Raw genomic sequence first — 21058 nt, 5'->3', positions numbered from 1 at the left:
CCAAACATGACTTTCATGAATTATTTAAAAAAAAAAGAAAAAGATGCCTGATCCAAAAGGGACCCCAAGGACGGTCAAATTAGATTAAAAAAGACCCGGGGCTAATTAACAAAGTTGATTGTTTCATCAAACCCCAAAATTTGCAGTCATTTTTAAAACAGTAGGTCTTTGATTTCACGCAGACGTTAACAAAAGCTGCTTCTCATTTCCAGCAAGCAGAGGTGAAGTCAATGCTAAAAGTTCATGGGTTAGTTTAGAACTTCATTTCAACCTGACTCATTTTAAACCATAAAGAACTGTGTTACAGCTGAGGGTTATAAACTACTTAGCCATGCATATGTTTGCAGCGAAATAACACGTTGTCTCTTCTGAACCCCAAATAATTCCAAATAGCAGAAGCGCTGTTCTTTTTCACAGTAAGGTCTTCATCAGCCACATTTTCCTCACTCTTCTCTCCTTCTTCATCCATTGTGCTAACCTCACAGTCACCACCAGATTGACACCAATTAATCCGACAGCACTTGACAGCTAACTGGAGCCTCTGCCATTTGGCCTAATGGTGTAAACGCATGGCCCATGTATCCAGGCCTCCATCTGATAGGTCAAATGTTCACATACTGAGAATAAATGCATGGTGCATGTGATTAAAAGGATTTTTCTTATTCAGCACTGGCAGATAAAAATACTGGTTATATTCCTTATTCTTCTGCTCGTGTTTTTGCTTTAGACAAGACTATAAAAATTCAACACCCTCCAAACTCTTGAGACGGATTCTGAATGTCTCTCTTATTAAAGTTTCATGCAAAATACTTTGTGTGAAGAAATCCAAACCTCGGCAGACTTGCTGTGCCTAGTTACAATTGCAAAACCATAACTGGACAATCACTGTTTGTAGGAGGGGCTCAACAAACAGTCAGTTATTCTCTTTAAAATACCTTTATTTGTAGGCTATGTCTTTGTTTATAGGTTTGTGCACACGCATGTGCTTGTGCGTCCATATGGATGTGTTGTAGGTGGTTAAGCTGCAACAGTGAGTAAATCTACAGCCTTTAATATTGATGGAGGTTGCATTATTTGATTTCCATGGAGCTAATCTAATGATCCCTGAAAGGAGTGGGAAAACTCTAATCTTTCATAACAATTTGAGGGATCACCTTCAAGCCGTATTTCCCTCTTCAATAAAAGCCTCTATCCACAAGGCTCACATGAAGAGTGGTTACCAAATGGCTCGATATCCACCTTATGTGTGCCAAGCCCCTTTTTAATAACCAGATGGGATCCTGATGGAGCTGTTGTCAAAGCTTCTGTAAGAACATTTGGCATTTTGAGGAGGGCCCATTTATACTTTTTGGGATTAGCACGTCTTGCCTCTTATAGATAAGAAACACAAATCTATTTTAAAACCACAAACTTGAAGTGAATGATATAACGTTGTGGAAGGTGGGTCTCCCAACAGGAGCTCCAAACACTTTTAGGGGGAGGACCAGTCACGACGAGTCCTTAAGATTAACATATTATCACACAGAATAGCCTAAATGTGTGTGATTTGGTTAAAGAGAAAGTTAGAGATATCGTAGATTTGGAGGATTGTTTGTTTTTCCCACTTTCCCAAAGACAGAAACTGATGCCTTAGGACAGACATTTTTGGTTTGTGTTTGGTTTTGTCTTAAGTTAACAAGAACATTAAGCTGTCTTGGCTAAAATGACCCTTCTTAAATCCCATCCTTTTGTTGCTCTGTGCCCCAATGACAGTTGAGCAACCTTGGTACCTCGGCCAACTTTTTCCTTTTCCTATTAAAGTGACATATATTCACATCTTAAAGCTACTACAAGGAGATTTTGACTGGTTTTGTCACAGTCTCAATTTATTACTGAAGCCTCTATATGATCTACATAAGTAAAGATCATCTGCAAGAAGATCAGCTGTTTATATATAGTTATTAAGTGTTCTCAGGCAAAGTCACAGTTGTCACAGTTAAAAGGAAGAAGGAGGATATTTTTATTAACCAAATTTTATTTTGGCATTACATTTTGTAGTTATAGTGGAGTTATGGCATAGTTTGTAGTTGTACTGCTTTTGTCCACAGGGGTCTTCAAAATCATCCAAATATCAACTTTGCAGTAGCTTTAAGTTAGCTAAAATAGTTAGCTACTAATGACAGATGTAGTTTGGCTAGCTAGTTAACTAGCATTTTTTTTACATTTGCTAACATAAAATATGAATACATGTCACTTTTACAGGTGCCCCAGCAACATCTTTTAACGATCTGCAATATTTTCTTTTCTTTCTAACGTAGATCCATAGAGGGTAGCACACTGCATATATAAGTACAGGAAACAGAAAATGAGAAGGTTGTCAGGCGTGTTTAGAAGAAAGTCCTCGATTTGCAAATATCTTGCAAGTTTTGTATGTGCTGTTTCTTTATTGTGCACTTTGTTATGACAAATTATGTTTAGTTAATAATGTTTATAACGTGATAATTTTGTGGTTAATTCTGGGTATGTTTTGGAACAGAAAACACTTGGTTAGGGTTCAGAAAAGATCATGTTTTGTGCTAAAATGATCACTCTCATGAGAGGTTTCACAGGTCTAGGGTTCTACTCCTTAAACGACCAAAGTTGGTCGAGGTATCAAGCTTACTCATCTGTCATTGGAGCATGGAGCAAAGCAGGGCGGGGACTTAAGAAGGGTCCATTGTTAAGTGTTATGGGATCATATAACATGATCATGAAAACATGGGCATCCAGGAATTGCAAGAAACTAATCAAGTCAACGTTGGGAGGCTGAGTTTTGTCTGAGGGCAGGCCCACCATCTCAGACTTTGAAAACCTGGTTTATGCCCTTGCCACTGAGCGAAACTACATTCTAAACTCCACCAAAAGCCACTTTGCATGATCACCTTCACGCTATGTTGCGTTCCTCTCCCTGATTGAACTGGTCTCTTCCAGAATGATAATGCCCCTATCAACAAGGCATGAGTAGTGATCCAACAGACTGAATAGAAATGACAATGATGCTGGCCACAAGCCAAAGCCTTCTCAGCACCAAGACATTATCCAATTGAGCATTTGAGTTTCTGCAAAGGTGGCACTGACATTTTATTATGCCGCTATCAAAAACCAGAGGGCCCGGATAATCACTCAGAATTGTTATTTTAGCAGTGATTAGTGCTGACCTTGCCAGAGGAGATAACTGGACCAAAATTGCGAGGAAAAGTAAACCCCCGCTATTGAGCAGCTGTGACTAAGAGAAATATTTACGCTGCTGCTTCCATTATTTCCATATGCAGATTAAGCATCCTGGGATGTAGTGGAGGGTAAACAGCCCTAAACACTATTTACTCATCTTTTATTTGTAGATGAGCATTAACCTCCTTCATATGCAGGCAATCTTAATAACGTAACTACACCATATAAATAATACTATGCCCTGTAGTAACATGATAGAGGTTATGTAAGTTAAGGTCTTCAGAGGGACAAAACATAATTCATATTAATTTTTTTCACATATAGATGGTGAATTCATCTATATGTATCCTCATAAATGATACGTAACATGAATGTATAAGTATTTACCCAGTAGTGTAGCGACACAAGCCAGGATAGCCAGCAGGGCGGCAGTGCTGAGCCCAGGGGAAGGCAGTGTGGACTGCTGAGGGAGACACACCGCCTCCCTTTCCCAGTCCCACTCGCCCTCCGTCTGTTTGTCCTTCTCTTTCTCCCCGGCCCTTGCCCCTCCTCTCAGGCAGGGACAGACGGATACGGTGACCGTCCCCGTGCTGGTGAGGCCCGACGTCCCGTCCCTCAGGACCAGCGGCACGTATAGTGTCAGGGTGGAGGACGCAGAGCGGGACAGCGGCTGGAGCTGGGACAGCAGCACCAGGCTGGCTGTGGGGCCTGGAAGAAGACAGACGAGACAGGGAGATAATTATTTCATTATTAACTGCAAGGTGCAGTTATTTTTTCTTTTAATTGTGCAAATGGCAGCAGGACATAGCAGACACTCATGTTTTCAAATTTATTGTTTCAGTCAAATGACCCTTCCTAAGTCCCACCCCTTTTGGAACCTCAGTCAAGTTTGTCCTTTCCTGTTTCCTGTACTTAAATAGGCAAAGTACTAGGCTTGTCTATGTTTGAAGTTGGTTAAAAGACATAAAGTTACTTAAGTTAGCTAATGCTAGCAAAACACTAGCTAACTGGTGAGTTAATCTACATCAATCATTAAGTAGCTAGTTACACCTGATAGCTAATGTTAGCAAAAAGCTATGGCCAGCCAAGAGAAATGATCTTTAGCCAGTTAGTTAATCTGCCAGACAGTGTTAGCAAAACCATAACTAATTTGCTAGCTAATTAACTACCATTTTGCTAACATTAACTAACATAAAAATGTGAATATATGCCTGTTAACGAGCCAAACACTCGTCACTTAACGGGGGTGATGTTGAGTTTTGTGGTTACTTCAGTATCAGTATCAGAGAAGTATCAGAAACCTTATTTCCTGCACTACTCCAAGATTGATTCGTACCACAAAAGAATGAGGCAGGCAAAGATCTAACTTTGGTGAGTCTAGTTTCCAGTAATATTACGAATATTTGATTTCACATCTCCTATTTGAGAATTCTTTTTGCCTCTGAAGCTACATGTCTTTCACCAGAATAACAATGGTACTAATTTGAGTGAACAGGCTGAATCTACTGTCAAGTGTCTCAATTAGAGTGTTCTGCTGCAGCCACTTTGTGATTAATGACTGGCTACAAACCTTACACATAAAGTTTGTTGTCTTTTCACATTTAAAATTACTGATATTATATCCATCTGCCTAGAGGTATTGTTCAATACAGAGTCTCACAGATTGACAGTACCAATATAAATTGTGCAGAACAGAGCGTCTACATCTAAAGCATCAAGCTTTAAACCACATTTGTATGTTTTCAAGCACTGAACTCATCATAAGCCCACATTAGTTTCAGCTTTTCTCAATAATGAGAGGCTCACATGAAGCAATTTAGGACAGAGAGCAGCAGCTACAAAAGAGCTAATGGCCATTATTGGTCTGAGTCCTCTTACTTTTGGCCAAAAGAGCTGTGAAGTGTCTGTGTGGGAGATATTTTTAGATTTCTTTCAAAGTTAAATGTACAAGGCTACAAAAAATAAGGCCACAGATGCGAGGGCACACAAACATAGTGTGGAAATTTCTAATCAGCATGAAAGGCACTGCAAAGTCGGCTAAACACGGCTCAATTATCAGACCAATCTTCTCTGATCCAAATCACAGATCAAATCATTTTTTTTTTTTTTTTTTTTTTAACAAAGCAAATTGTCTAGCTTGCCTTTGTCAGGCAAGCTGTCCGTATGAGAAGAGAACATGTTTTTCTTTTTCTCTGTTCTGCTGTTGGATGTCACATCAAAGAGGCCTTTGATTCCACGTCAGTGAGTTTATCCTCCTGATCCACAGTCCAACCGGAGCAGGTTCGCTCCTCGTGGTTTTGCCAAGTTAAAGAACAACTAGCTGGCCAATGGCACAAATGATAGCCAGTGAGTACTGAGCTCATTGAAACTCATACTGTTGAATATGCCAGTATTATCAGACTTCTCTAAAAAAAAAACAGCAGACAATTACCAGTTACCAAATAACAGGATGTGTACACAGCCAAGAGTAATAAATACACTATGAAAGTGTTCATGATTTAGAGGTGGTGCAATTTGTTTAAATTTGCACAAATCTATACTTTTATATTAATTATCATACAACTCTGCAGTTGCTCTCAGTAGTACTTTAGTGTACTTTAGCTCATTTCTTTGGTTGTATGGCTCACAACATTTTTTCACCACTCCCATACACTTTGTTTCTGCACCAGGAAGCTGGTTTCAGTCAAAAACTCTTAATAAGTCTGTTATATGTTGCAGTATACAGACAAATTCAGCAACTAGCTGGTGAACATAGTGGGGCATTTAGCAAAAGACCCAAAAACGTGGAGGTGAAGACCCAAATATAGCTAGAAGTAGATTCTGGACATTCATAATGTCGATGGAAAGACTGCAGATAAATTCTAATGTTGCTGTGTCTGCTCGAGGTGTAGGCAACTGACAAATTCACCATATCAACTTTTTTAACGTGATGATGTTTTGATATTGTGTTTTGTCATAAAACCGCCAAATCAAAAAAAATACTGCTTCCATTTTAATGGAGCATTTTTTTGTCATCTCATTTTGATCATTTAATGGTTTGCCTCCAAACAATGAGTGAATGCCACTGCTTAGCAACAGATGTTCAGTGAGCTAACCCAGAAGCACAAAGAGGCCAATAACAGCAGAGAGAGGCAGTAGCGTCTTAAATAGCAATTTACACAGCATATAGAGGCAGGATATTTAAACTCTCTGAATGAAGGATTTATTTTGACCAAACCAGAGGTGGTGAATCCTGGAACAGTGAAAAGACAAACCAAGATTTTGGTGAATTTTACTAGTTTGTGATGAGTTTTTAATGAAATGTTTCATGATGAGTAACCAAGCTCTTCTTAGTTCACAAAGGAGAGAAACTTGAACTCAGAAGGTGCATTGTATTTTTCTGTTTAATGAGAAAAAAACAGTGTAAGAATATTTCCTTTTTTGAGAATATTTTGTGAATATTGCTGACAGGGGTCAGTTGGAAAACATTATCATATCGCTCGGCCTTAATTGATATTCCATGGCTGGAAGTGTAGCATAACAGCAAAATGTGAAACAAATAAAAATAAAAATAAAAAGCAGCCTGCTGCTGGCACAGGTTGTAAAACATTTAAAAACTTCAGCTTTGCAATAGTTTTATGTTTTATTGAGCAAGTTTGTTAGGCCTGAAGGGTACAAACAATGTGTTCTGTTGCAAAACATGGACTGCAAAGAGAACTGTGTTCCTCTGGTCTTGTTTTGTATTGTCACATTGTTTCATTGTCTTGTTACGTCTTTTAGGCCTTGTTACATTGTATTTGTCTTGTTACAACTTTTATGTTGTTTTTGTCTTGTTACATATTTTATGCAGCTTTTGTCTCTAATGCTGATTTATCATTTCATGTTGTTATGTCGTTTATCTTGTTTTTTGTGATGTTATGTCTTGTTATGTCATTTTCGTATTGTTACACCTTTTATGTAGTTTTTCTTGTTATGTCCTTTTAGTCTTGTTAAATAATTTTTGTCTTTTTACATTTTTCACTTAATCTTTGTCTTGTTATGTCTTCATGCATCATATTTGTATTGTTACATCTTTTAAGTCATTTTCATCTTGTTATGTCTTTTATCTTGTTTTTGTCTTGTTGTGTCATATTATGTCATTTTCGTCTTGTTACATCTTTTACGTAGTTTTTCTCGTTATGTCATTTTTGTCCTATTACATTGTTTTCATCTAGTTACGTCTTGTACATCATTCTTGTCTTGTTCCATCTTGTTATGTCATTTTCATATTGTTTCATTGTTTTCATACTGTTACATCTTTTATGTCATTTGTTACATATTGTCACATTGTTTTTTGTCTTGTTACATCTTTTATGCAGCTTTTGTCGTTTATGCTGTTTTGTCTTCGTCTTTTAAGTCATTTTCATCTTGCTATGTCTATTATCTTGTTTTTGTCTTGTTACGTCATGTTATGTAATTTTCTTCTTGTTACATCTGTTACATAGTTTTTCTTTTGTCATATCATTTTTGTCTTGTTACGTTGTTTTCATCTTGTTACATCATTCTTGTCTTGTTCCATCTTGTTATGTCTTTCATGTCATTTTCATCCTGTTCAGCAATTTTCATCTTTTTACATCTTTCACATAATCTTTGTCTTGTTACGTCTTAACAAAGCATATTCATATTGCTACATCTTTTATGTCATTTTGGTCTTGTTATGTATTGTTCCTGTTTTTGTCTTGTTACATCTTTTATGCAGCTTTTATCTCTTATGCTGTTTTGTCTTGTTATGTCCTTTTCATCTTGCTACGCCTTTTTCTGTTGTTTTCATCTTGCATTAAAACTAAAGTAACAAGCCTGTTTTGAAAATGTAAGAAGTAGCAAGTACAGATGTTTATGTTAAAATGTAGGGAGTACAAGTAAAAAGATGTCAGAAAAAAAAGCTCAAGGAAAATACAGATACTTGAAGAATCTGCTTAAGTACAGTAACAAAGTATCTGAGCTTAATTGCTTCCCATCTCTGAACATAGATGACATGTGTTGTGTATGTTAGAGGGCACTTCTACTCTGTATGGTAAGTGTGTGTGTGTATTTTTACAGAAAAAAATAAAGCAGTACAGAATGTACCAGAAGCAAATACAAAGCAGATAAATTCAGTTGAGTTGAAGAGAATTAAATGAAGCAGCTCTGATTTCTACAAAAGCTTTTCAGTGGACACAGTAAGTATACGTGGTTCTGGAGGAGAGAGAAGATGGATGTAGTGGACATGGGAAGGCAAACAAGAGGGACGTATAATAGAGAGGAGGATAACAAAGCAAAACAATGGGGCCACCGGAGTTGGGAAATGGATGGGGGAAGAGAGAGGCAGAGACAGAAAAGAGCAAAGGGGGAGGCAAAAAGAAGAGAAGAGGAAGACGCTGAAAGAAAGAGAAATAGGAGAAAAGACGAAGATGGGAAGAGAAAGGCGGAGAGAAAATGTGGGATTAAGAGCCTTAAAAAAAGTGGGAAAAAACAGCGTGTGGCTGCCTGGGGAACAAAAAAGAGGGGGGGAATTAAGAGATATACAGAGAGAGGGAAAGATTGAGTGCCTACCACCACTGTCCCTGACGCTGAAGTTGAGGGCAGCGCTGGACTCCGGAGGGATGCTGAAATACACGGTGCTGTCATTCCCTCCCTCATCTCTATCAATCGCCCGCAACACCTGCACCACCTGAAACGCAGAGATAGAGAGAGCGGAGGAGATTGTGTGAGGAGGGGAGGGAGCGAGTGTGTGTGTGTGTGTGTGTGTGTGTGTGTGTGTGTGAGAGAGAGGGTGGAGGCAAGGGGAGCAAGGAGAGGAGAGAAAAAGAAGGTAATGGGAGAAACACTTACACAGAGAGTGCTTTTAGCTACAAACCATTAGCCGACGTCAGCAGGAATCAAAACAAGGCAAACAATTAGTATGGAGACACAAGTGAACTGTGTCTGATACTCACGCCGAATAAATAACTGTGTCTGACATAAATCGCCTCTCACAAACACAGTGCAGCGTGGCTTTCAATTTAGTAATAGCATCTGCACAAGTCTACAGTGGCAATGGTGACAAAATTAATCTAAGAAAAAATCTCCAGCAGCCTGAGCTGATGGGTAATTTCTTTTTAATGAAAAATTCCAGTCGTCATTATGCGAGATGTCCTTTCAGAGATGCTTTCGAGTGCTGGTTACAAGGCTGAATGCAAGGATGAAGGGCTCTGCATGCTCTCTGAGTTAGTCAGTGTCTCTGGGCCCGCAGAAGATTTGTTATGTACAGTCGCATAATGTTATCAGTGGCTGTGTGTGAATATTCAAACACGTTTTGGCTAATGACTTGTCACACCGAGACGTGCGTACACAAGCCGAACACAGGCGAAGATATCATAATCTCCCGTTCTTGAACTGTCTCACTCACACAACAGTACACTCAAACACAAACATGAACATCACAGGCGAAAACAAATCAACGCAGTTGCCATAGAATCACAGATTTAGTGGCGAAACAACAAAGACACAAGCGGAGCATTGAAAACACCAGCAAAAACAACAGATGGGCCAAGATACCAAATTATGGCGATGGAGCCAGCATGGAATACGGAGGAAAAAAACAAGAGAGCAAAGGATGGGTTCCAGGGAGAGATTGAGGAGCACAGAGATGATTTCTATAATTGAGATAGGATCAAAAAAGGAGCACCATGATGCAGAAAAATAGACACAAATAAAGCAAGACGGATGGCAGGAGAGAGGGAGGCAGTCTGAGAGGAGACTCATGTTTAATTACAATGTGAATAGCTGCTGTGGTCTGATAACAGGCCAGGGAGGATTCACCTGCCTCCATGGTGAATGGGCACACTGTAGCGGTATGCTGCCATATCTGAACAGATATAGCTTAGTACGACTGTACTGTATGTGCTCCTACACTTGAATAGGCATGGCTTTGTATAATATGCTTCAGTACTTGAATGGGAGCAGCTTTGAAGCTGCTGCATGTTTCCATATAGGAGGCGTCACTGTTTGAAATAAATGACTCTGACAGCTGACAGCGTGGACCTTTTATCTAATTCCTTGTCTGACAAATAAACATGTTTACAGATCGCAATTATGTGACTTGCACATCAACATAAAGCACAGTGTATGTGTATTTTGTTGGTCTTTTTTTTTTAATCAACTTTAAATACAGATTGATTATGAATATTTGTTCATGTTTTTTTTATGCTAGTCCCTTAGTGCAGCATACTTTACATTATATATGTGGCTTACAAAACATACAAGTTGTAGAAAGAATAAAGCATACAAGGATTTTCTGCACAGCAGCAAAGTGTACAGCCAGCTAGCAGCTCTGTGAGGCTGTGCTTGAACATTTAGCTTTCAGCTAATTGCTAACATCAGGAAGCTAACATGTTTAAAATGTCCATTTAACAAGCTCGTATTTAGCTGCTATAAAGTTTAACACATAGACCGTCTTAGTTTAGCTTGTTAGCATGCTAACATTTGCAGATTAGCCATATTAACACAAACTACAGCAGCTAAAACATATTGTAATAGCATAATACAATATGTTGGGGTATATTTCATGACAATTAATCCAATAGCTGTGACATTTCACTGAAAATCACAAATGTCTTCGACTTGCTGGCGCTAGAAGAAAACTTCATTGATCATCGAAAGGATAGTTCATATTATTTGAAGTGAGGTATTTTGGCCGGTTAAAAAACTTCCAACTAAAACAATCAATGTCAGTGTAAGTGTAAACTATATTTAGAGTATTTTCATTGCTTCACTTTCCTGTCAGACAGCCTTTTTTGACGGAGAATCGGCACTACACAAGTCAAATATCGCTCTCTCCAATCACACCAAACTCCACAGGCAAAATCAGTGAACTTGAGAACTTGAGAGTTGTTGGTCTTCCATTGCCTAAGTCTGTTAGTTTGTTTGTGTTATTGTGTGACTTAGGTAAATCTGAACTATACTTTTAAAATACTAAAGTCAAAAATACTCTAAATAAAGTGTACACTTAAACTGATATAGATTTTTTTTGGGGTGGACTTTTTTCAGTAGCTTAGGTACCTCTACTGCTGACCCTATCCACAGCAGTTCATTGCTTAGCTTTGTATTGGTGTCCCTCTTTGCTTCTCCAAACTAGGGGCATGTGGACCAGTATCTACTGTAGCTAATACTCTGACTGCTGATGAATACCACATCAAACCCCACATCAAATAATCCAAACTATCCCTTTTGGGTTCATCCTTTGGGGACCATGAATGACAGTCCATCCAAGTTGTTACTGGATGAAAGTGATGAAGTGACTAGAAGACATTTCCATCTGTAGAATCATGATGCTAGCATAAATAAAAATGTAGTAAAACCAACAATGTGTGAAAATGTCTATCTGATGGACACTAAAAAAGACAGACAGCAAAGCACTTTGATCCCAACACAACTACCCTGGATCTGACCTAGGGACAACAACACATACAGCCCTTTTCCAGCACAGGAAATTGGAAACCCACAACTTTTTAAGAACCTTGTGAGACTATGGCACAAGTTTCTTATGCATTTTCTTGACAAATTGCAATTTTCAGCACTGACGACATCCCTTGAAAATACCTGAAACTTGCATTAACTTTGCATTTGCATTTAGTGTCACCACATGAGCCGTGCCAAATTTTAGTTCCAGGAACACCTCCCCAGGGCGGGAGGAAACAAAAGCAGAACCTGTGACAATGGCTATACGTCAAATGCTGTTTTGTTATGGAAAAGGACTAATAGACTGCACCAATTTTCACTGGGATTGTCCCATTGTCAGACAAACAAAAGCTTCTTCCAGCAGAATAATTTGAAAGATGCCATTAAAAATCATGTTTTACACATAGGGGCTTTAAATTGTAGTTTTGGAAAAGAAGTCTTCACGCAGACAAATATATCGACACCGACGGTCACTGAAACACATACTGACCTGCCCGACGGTCGATGAGTCACACATGGCCGTTGTGTACTGCCTGTCCAGTTCGGGTGCGTTGTCGTTCAGGTCTAATGTCTCTACTGCAACCACGACTCTGGACACCTGGCTGGGATTGTCTGAAAGAGCCAATAAGAAACAGGCAGCTTAAAGTAGACCACCCACTTTTTCAATGGCCTTGTTTTCAGAAGTGAATTTCCAACTCATTCCTGTCACTGATGTTCCAGAAAGTTCTTATATAAAGAGTTTAACCTGAGATAAAGCAAACCATCAACAAGATGAATCATGACCATAAAACATTTGATGTGGAACACACACAAAAAAAAGAGTAAGAGAGAGTAAGAGTGAGAGTGAAGGAACTACACATCCCACAAACCATTGCAGTTGATCATTATTATAATGGTGTTTATGTTGTTGATAACAGTGTTGTAATGACATGATGTGACAACATCATTAGTACTATTCATGTTAACCTGGTAGCATAACTACGTGTTCACAGACATGGTAAACATTTCCATGGTAACAGAGACTTTCACCAATCAGAGACGCCGCTGTTACACTTTAGGATTGTGGGTGCTTCTCCATGACTTTGCAAATAAAATGTGATTAAAAACAAAAACAAAAACACAAGGTTGATATTATACAGCAGTGATACTCAACTTGTGGCCCGTTGGCCAAATCTGGCCCCCGATAGGATGCTGTGTGGCCCTCCAGTCATTTTCTAATTTACAAAGAAAATAAATAGTTTCACACTGTGATTTTTTTTGTTTGTTTGTTTCTTATGCATTAGTAAATGCTTGATAATGCTGTTCTTTTCTTTCTTTCTTTTGATTCTTCTTATTTTTTAATTCTTAATTTTTTTTTAGCATATTTGGTCCCTTTTTTTATTGAAGTTCTCTTATTTTTTTAAGTTATAGTTATTTATAATAATTAAAAGTACCAACAAAAGTTTGGTGTTTCAGTGCTCAGATGTCATTTTGGATTTTGTTTATTTAAATAAAGAATATCAGCTAATATATCCTCTTTTTATTTGCATCTTTACGTTTGTATCGGCCCCAAAAATCCAGTATCGGTCGGGCTCTATAACTTTTTCAAATGTAACCTAAACATTTACAACTAAATGTCATTCAAAAAGACTGAGTTGTACCAAGTTAATTTAGCTAATAAGTCAAATTAATAAGTCAGCTAACTTGAAAACAAAGAATTTCAAATAAAAATGAGTTATTGGCCATTTAATATTCTATATTTTGTTATAAATAGTATTCATGTTTGTTGATTGGCCTTCTGTCATTTTGCAAAAGTGGCCCCCAGACAAAGCGAGTTGAGTATCCCTGTCATACAGACTCGTGGCTTCTGCAGGACCATATACCATCATTTCACAATCTCATAGCTCATGGTCAGCCTATTTGAATGGTCATGGCATTATGACTAATAATCTAAATCCCACATGCCGACATTCAGAGTGTGAATGGGATTTTCACTGCTGGATCCTCACTGTAGAGCTCCAGACGCCTACAGACAGCCGTATTTGAAAGAACATATGAATGCAATTCCCCAATGCAACAAACACCAACATGCACACACACACATACAAACACACAGGTACACGTTTGCACTCCATTAAGTCCATTCAATTGTCCCCGGAAGCGAGATCAAGCGTTTCAATCTTTGTCCAAAAACTTCAACAGCACTCAGATCACATTAGTGAGCTCACAATTGGCTAAATATACAGTAGCACATTTGGTTTCATTTGGCTTGTGTTACAGCTCACAGGCTCCCAGCTGGAGTACGACTGATGCTTCCATAGCAGTCGAATTTTTCCACATCAAACTGTTCCGTTCTTAGCCAAAGCATCTCACGGCTTCAAGTGTGTGTGTGTGTGTATGTGTAAGAAAAGAGGGAGAGGGAGCAGAGGAGGGATGTAGAAAGCAGTCAATCTGCATGCAGTTACACAAGGGCGCAGTTTAAATGGATTGGCAGAGGGTCTCCCACACCCCATTCACTTGGATATACACACACTTGAACATGAAGTTCTCATGGCCACGCTTGAAACACACACAGTCACACTCTGAGCTGAACATTCACCAGCACATTTTAGGCTCGCACAATCCAGGCTCACCAGCACACATCTTCACTCATCTATCTAACCCCGCAACACAGTGGGCCGTGCTTTCTGTCAACACACACACACACACACATGTTCATATGTTCCCACACACCATGTTCTCATACCTAGAGCAGTAACACTGTGTCATGGATGACAGCGACTTGTTTCCATCGCTGAAAAGCTGAAAATGAGCTCTCGCTGTAATGCCACTGGGCGTGCTGGCCTGCCCGTGGCAGGGCTCCTACTGTGCTTTATGTCAACACAACCTCCAACAGTCTGTTTATTAGATAGAGCTCATTATTCAAGACAGACACTCACTGCGCTGCCTCCACAGCCCTACCAACGCTGCTGCCACGAGGAGCCCTGAGTAGATTTTAAGTAAAGATTAACTTGGTCCAGAGCAAGACTTGGCAGGAAAACAACTTCCCGTCACTGCACACAGCGGCCACTGGACAGCATTCTACAACAATGCTCTCACTTTTACACCGCCCAGTGTGACTGTTTTTTGTTTTTTTTTTGTTTTAGGGCTGCGGATCCCAATAATAGCTTGTCACCTGCCAAAAATGACTGTTAGAACCGAGCCAGGATTTAGCAGGAGGCCGGTGTTAATTTGAAACCAAACACTAAACAAGAAAATTGGTCATCGTCGGTTTTCAAAATGACCCATATGAGCGTGTTCTGATCTGGCATCCACAGCAGCAGTAACACATCGATTGTCAGTGTCCTAAAAAACATAAGACATTAGGACGACAGTTGAAGGTCCAGTGTTTGTAATTTACAGGGCTGTGTTAGCAGAATTTGCCAGAAATGGAACATGATATTCATAAAATTAGTAATAGTTGTGTTTTCATTAGAATAAGGTGGAAGGTAGGCTTATGTTAGAGTCTCATGAAGTTACAAGAAATGATCCACCGTGGCTCACAAGAGTGTCCGTGTGCTTGGGATAACAATATAACTAATTGGCTAATATGTAGTTAACTGTTATGGATAGGTTAGCTAGTTTTTAGTCAATGTTATGTAAATTAAATATTAAATATTACATTAAATGTCTTTTTTTAATGAATAGGCACATTTGTCTTTGCTGATAATATGTTGGATTCATTTTAATGTGTGTTTTCAGATATATTTTAACTTAAAAAAAAACTTAAAAATGTATCAAAATAGTTTAGGCACAAAAATGGACTAGTTAAGGAAACTTCATGTTTTAGTGATCTGGTGATATTCTATATTTTTGTTTATTTTGAACAAATCCCACGAAAAGACCAAAATCAACACCCTATAAACAAATATTGTGGGTCCATCTCACACAGCTCGTTCCTCTGTGCCATAGAGCTCTACTGTTATACAAAAACTATTTAAAACACAACGAGGCCACACTTTCTCAGTGGATGATATGACCTCTCCATATCGAGATCATGTGTAGGTTATTTTGAGTCAGTCCCACATACTGTTCACCTGCTGCCACGACTACTCACAAGAGAACCATGTGTGTATTGATCCACGGCTGAAAATAGTCCCTGACAAATGCACTAGTTACTCCTGTTTGTGCAACACTGGCTAAAAACTACATTGCCCAGCTGTTTAAGGAAACTGTTAAGCTGTTTTAAAACATGAAACTAATACATTCATGACCCCTTTTTCCAGTAGGCAACAAGGGGTTTGGAAAGCCAGAGTGCTGTACTGAGAGCCACACTTTCACATCGTTACCGTTGGCCTTTTCATGGCATTTGTAGAAAATAACAAATAGAATATTGCCGCCAGCCCTGTCCTTTAAAGCATCCAGAAATTTGCATTGAAATAGTAAAAACATACATATGATCAAATATCTTCTTAAGCGTCCGTAAAAAAAGTGAAAATAAATGTTCATGGCTAATAGAAAACCTACTTAAAAAAAAAAAATCCCAAAACTGAAGCTAAGCTTTGGAGACAGCAGCAAAACATGCTGTATTTTAGCGACCTAAACAAGGACCATCTATGAAAGTCAGTATCAGTTTAGGTGTATGAATGTTTTCACCACTTTTCTTTTCTGTCAGCCCTTTCCAACACGGAACTGAAGCTGAGTTGCCAGACTACCGTTGCCGTAGTTGATGAGTTGGCTCAGACCCAAACAGGCAGATTAGGCGGGAGCAGAGAGGTTTTGTTGCGCCCATTTCTTGAGACGACTGAAATGGATTTTGTAATGATTGGTTTGTGGAATTAACTATTATTTTCATGATCATGCCCATTTCAAACCCAATATCATGAAAGTGTACAAAAACAAATCAGGGTTGAAAAAAAAATCTACTTCATCTTAGATAGTTAGTAAAATATACATAAGACCCTGAACTGGATTGTGGATTTGGGTTTTCGTTACTTGTTGTGTTCCTCATGCTGTCATGGCAGTCTGTGCTCTCTACCATCCTCCCACCATCAGTGTCAAGGCCACAACTATGGCTCTCGAGGGGGATCTCCAAATGGCTTATGGTGTTTTAACCACCACGAATAGATGTACTTGACTGGGTCAACGTCGAACTTTCTTGATGTATTAGTATAAAGCACCTGCACATCTTTATTTCAAAGTTCATGCTTGACTTTGGGAAAAGAATTTAACAAACAACCTCACTTTGATCATGATTAAAAGCTTCAGAACTGCTAGTAAATGAACCTTGTGATTGTCCTTTTGTCTGCATTCTTGTTCGCTTTCCTGACTGAAAGGAAGGTGTTTTTCCGTTCTCGTCTGCAGCAGCGCTGCGCCTGTAAAGCAAATGGCTGTGTTCGATTTGTTGCTTTAATTCTTTCTTTCCAGCTGAATCCTTATGAGAACGGATCTATTCCAGCATCAGATAACTCACACAATATAGATCAATTGATTCTCAGGCACGCTGTAACAAACTATTTGTGGCGCCAAACAGCATTCCCCTCATGGCTTGATGATTCGAGTGCTAAGCCGCTTAGTGAAGTGCATCACAGCAGTGGATAGTGTGCTTTTCAGATACCGACAATATACAGTTTACACTTCCTTAAACCTCTTAACGCCCTCATGCTCATCAGTGGGTGCAGGTGTCAGCGGTGGTAAAATGCTGGTTTCATTGAAGAGTTTTAGCTCTAAATGAAAGAAGGAACAAGCTCTAATGATGTCTCAGTGTCAGACGGTGTGCAAAGAGTGACGTCTGACCTCTCTGGGTGGCGATGACGGTGATGTTGTGCCAGTGCTCGCGCTCTCGGTCCAGTTCCATGGCGGTGGTGATGAGTCCGGTGTCTGGGGTGATACGGAACAGAGCCTCCGGGTCTGACTGAGGATCAATGGAGAACCTGGAAAAGAGAGAGCGGGGTGGGAGGAGAAATATTGAAATGAGGAAGGGGGCCGGGAGAAGTATAGAAAGAAAGAGTGAAGGGAAGCGGAGATGGCAGCGGGGTGCAGAGTGAAAGAAGCAGACAGGGCAAGTGTGTGAGGGAGCGATAAGGAAGTCTGCATTCAAATGGCCAAAGAATTAATATAGGGAGATTATCGTGGCTGATAGGAGTTCTTTTGAAGTGCCACTGATTATCTTAATATCTCTATGAATATACCAACTATCATTCCTCCCCACACATTCAACTCTTAACACTTTCGCTGGTGCTAATTGGGACACAGTTTTCTGTGGTTGTTACAGACAAATCGCTCGCCTCCCTCCTCGAACTGTTTGAAACAAAAGCTACTGCAAACAGAAGCGAAAAGAGCGAACCCAAAAAAATTATGTGGTAACTGTCAGCTCAAGGGAACACTGAGTGGGCATTTGGTTGGCTTATATTTATTTAGTTAGCTCTTACTGTTGTGTCTTGTTTCTTTCAGTTGAAGCTGCGTTTGAATTTCAGTCCTATACAAACATATCTACTTGAGACTCAGCAATCAATATTAAAAAAAAAAAAAACCCTTCAAATCCTATTCGGCAAAACATTAAACAAGCTGAGAAATAGAACTCTCAGCACCATTAAGTGCTTGCTTTTTCTTTGAGTAGTGAAACTCCTCTGTTGTGGATAAAACAGTATTGTTATGATTTCACACACAGTGAATTATTAAAGGAACATTTTTGGAAATGCAGTTATTCTCTTGCTTTCTTCCTCAGAGTTAGATGAGAAGACTGATACCACTTTCATGTCTGTATGTTAAATATAAAGCTAGAGCCAGCAGACAGTTAGCTTAGCTTAGCACAAAGACGGAACACTTAAAACAAGCTAGCCGAGGTCAAATTACCTACCAGCATCTCTAAAGCTCGATAATTTTGGTGTTTTCTCAATCACTCAATCAGACTTTATTTATACAGCACTTTTCATACAAACAGAATGCAACACAAACACACACCCACAGCAATGGTTTTGTAAAATGTTGACATAAAGTAAATTAAAATAAGAAATGTGAAAAAGCTATCATGAGAAAGAAAACACCAGAAGCAAGATAAAAACTCAGAGTAGAAAAACAATTTAGAATCAATCAATAAATGAGTAAAAAAATCAAACAGTAAACAAAAAGTAAGTAAGTGAAAAGTTAAGAACACAAAATAATAAATTACTAAAAGAGAGGATAAGCATAGAAATGAGTAAAAACAACAACAACAACAACAACAACAAACAAACAGGAACTATTTCTTGTGTGCTCAGCTCATAGAACCCTTTGACTGTGCTATAAGCCAGAAAGCTAACATAATACTAGCAAGATTCAAAGTCAATAACATAGAGCTCTCACATTTTTTAAACTTTATCAGCTAAATGTCCACTAGTATACTGAAATTCTATATGCTGTATGAAGACAGACAGAGGCCTTATACTGTACCTGATGTTATTGGTAAGACCAGTGTCAGGATCTACAGCGCTGACTCTGCCCACAGTGCAGGCCGGCGGGCAGTTTTCAGACACGTCCATGTGGTATCGGCCTCGGGAGAACCTCGGAGGCTCGTCTGCATCCAGCACCGCTACTCTGATAGAGGCCCTGTCCTTGAAGGGTCCTCGCCGCAGGAATCGAGGATCCACTATGGGGTTGAGCACCTCCACAGAGAAGGAGTAGGAGCTCCGGCTCTCATAGTCTACCGCCTGGGGGAGGACAGCGGAGGGAAAGTGTAAGAGAGTAGTGTTGAAAATATTTAATATATAAGTATATAATCGCAGGTTTAGATATACGCTGACTGTGAAATGAGTAATGCTGACACTTTTTAATAGCAAGACATTATGCAAATGTCACTTTTACGAACATCAAATCCAATGAACTGCTTTGTGCTTTCATTTGGTCCAATTCTCACACCAAATTTTCCACAGATGACTACTAAATTACATATCAAAAAGCAGAGAGATGGCAAATAATAAATAATTCCAACAGAGCTTCACAGCTCGTGAGAGAATGGTCACATCCAAAATCAGCTGAGAATGATTTGGAGTAAATAATACCGTGGTTACCTCAAATGTGACGTGTTTTGAAGTGAAACTTTGAAAAGTGGCTGTGGGTGGATGCTTAGATGGTGGGTTTTGTGTGAAGTAGGAAAAGACATTCATGAGGTGTTGATGTTACAGCATTGCCAATGAGATTCCTGATGCTCAAAGAGTTGAAAGGATTCTTGAGAGCTCCGACACTGAAGTAGCAACATGTCTGGGTGTTGGTTTTGACATTGCTTAGAGTTGAAATGGGGATATTCTTGTCATGTTAAGACTGGAGGATATATAGCTGTAGGGTTCATTGCTGCGAATTGAATGTTGGTGACGTATTTGCGGGAGTTGTGTGAGGATAATGCTGCTGTCTGTACTCAACAGAAATATAAACGCAACATTTTTGCTCCTGTTTTTCAAGAGGTGAAGTAAAAATCTAAGACTTCACAAGAAGTTTATTTCTCTCTCGTAGTTCACTTAGGGCTACAGGCATCAACTTTATTTCCCACGAGGGCAAATGTCATAACCCTCCCTACTCTGCCTCATTGCCTTTGTTGGTTGGGTTAGTTAGGTTTAAACATGAGGACTGATTGGTTAGAGTTAAGGTAAGAATATCAGGGTAAGTCAATAAGAGGCAGAGTAGGATGAGCCATGACTTTGCCCGCTTGAGAAAACACACTGGTACCTATAGCCAGTGGCCAATTAAGGCTGTCTGAGAGGGGTGAAAAAAATTTATAGTGTCCTGACTGTATATGGTGAGGCATCAGAGTGTCAAAAGCTGTGATGCACTTAATCATGTTTTGTTCACTGGGAGGGCACCCTAGGCTGCACTTTATCATGTTGTCTTGGACACTGGGACTGTAGAGGGCATTTTACTACAGTTTGTCTAGTGGAAGGACACTCTAGAGGGCAGTTTACCAAGTTTTGTCTACCACAAATCCTTCTAGTGGAAGGGCACTCTGGAGGGCACTTTACCATATTTTCTCTACTGGAACGTCATCCTGGAGGACACTTAAGCATGTTGTCTTGGACATCGGGCCATATCGCAAGGCACTTTACCACGTTTTGTCTACTGGAAGGGCACTCTAGAGAGAACCAATGAAGGTACCAAGTACTAACCAATCAAAGGCAGAGTAGGGCAGGTTATGACTTTGCCCTCCTGTGAAAACAAAGCAGTAGCCAGTGGTAAGCCAGTGTTTATGGTGGGCCCCAGAGTGTCGAAAGCTGTGATGCACTCTAGAGGCCATTTGACTACAGTTTGTCTACTGGAAGGGCACTCTGGAGGGCACTTTACCATATTTTCTCTACTGAAACGTCACCCTAGAGGACACTTTAGCATATTGTCTTGGACACTGGGTGACTCTAGAGGACACTTTACCACGTTTAGTCTGCTGGAAGGGCACTCTCGAGTGTACTTAAGCATGCTGTCTTGGACATTGGGCCACAATAGAGGGCACTTT

General features: G+C 39.5%; 1 protein-coding gene across 1 annotated transcript in view; it reads right to left on the bottom strand.

Moving 5' to 3' along the window:
• cdh24b (cadherin 24, type 2b) overlaps positions 1–21058 on the bottom strand; it is a 241435-nt gene that overhangs the window by 10416 nt on the left and 209961 nt on the right. Inside the window, exons 7-11 of the mRNA XM_084731957.1 lie at positions 19015–19271; positions 17380–17516; positions 12116–12237; positions 8740–8857; positions 3577–3897 (exon numbers count right to left, since the gene is read on the bottom strand). Coding sequence (XP_084588083.1) covers positions 3577–3897; positions 8740–8857; positions 12116–12237; positions 17380–17516; positions 19015–19271 — 955 coding nt within the window. The remainder of the gene's footprint in view (positions 1–3576; positions 3898–8739; positions 8858–12115; positions 12238–17379; positions 17517–19014; positions 19272–21058) is intronic.

This window comes from Lutjanus erythropterus, chromosome 12, assembly GCF_056507025.1.
Source record: "Lutjanus erythropterus isolate fLutEry1 chromosome 12, fLutEry1.hap2, whole genome shotgun sequence".
In the NCBI taxonomy this organism is placed as follows: domain Eukaryota; kingdom Metazoa; phylum Chordata; class Actinopteri; order Lutjaniformes; family Lutjanidae; genus Lutjanus; species Lutjanus erythropterus.
The sequence above is the reverse complement of the archived record's forward strand: the minus strand, read 5'-3'. Positions and strand labels throughout refer to the sequence as shown.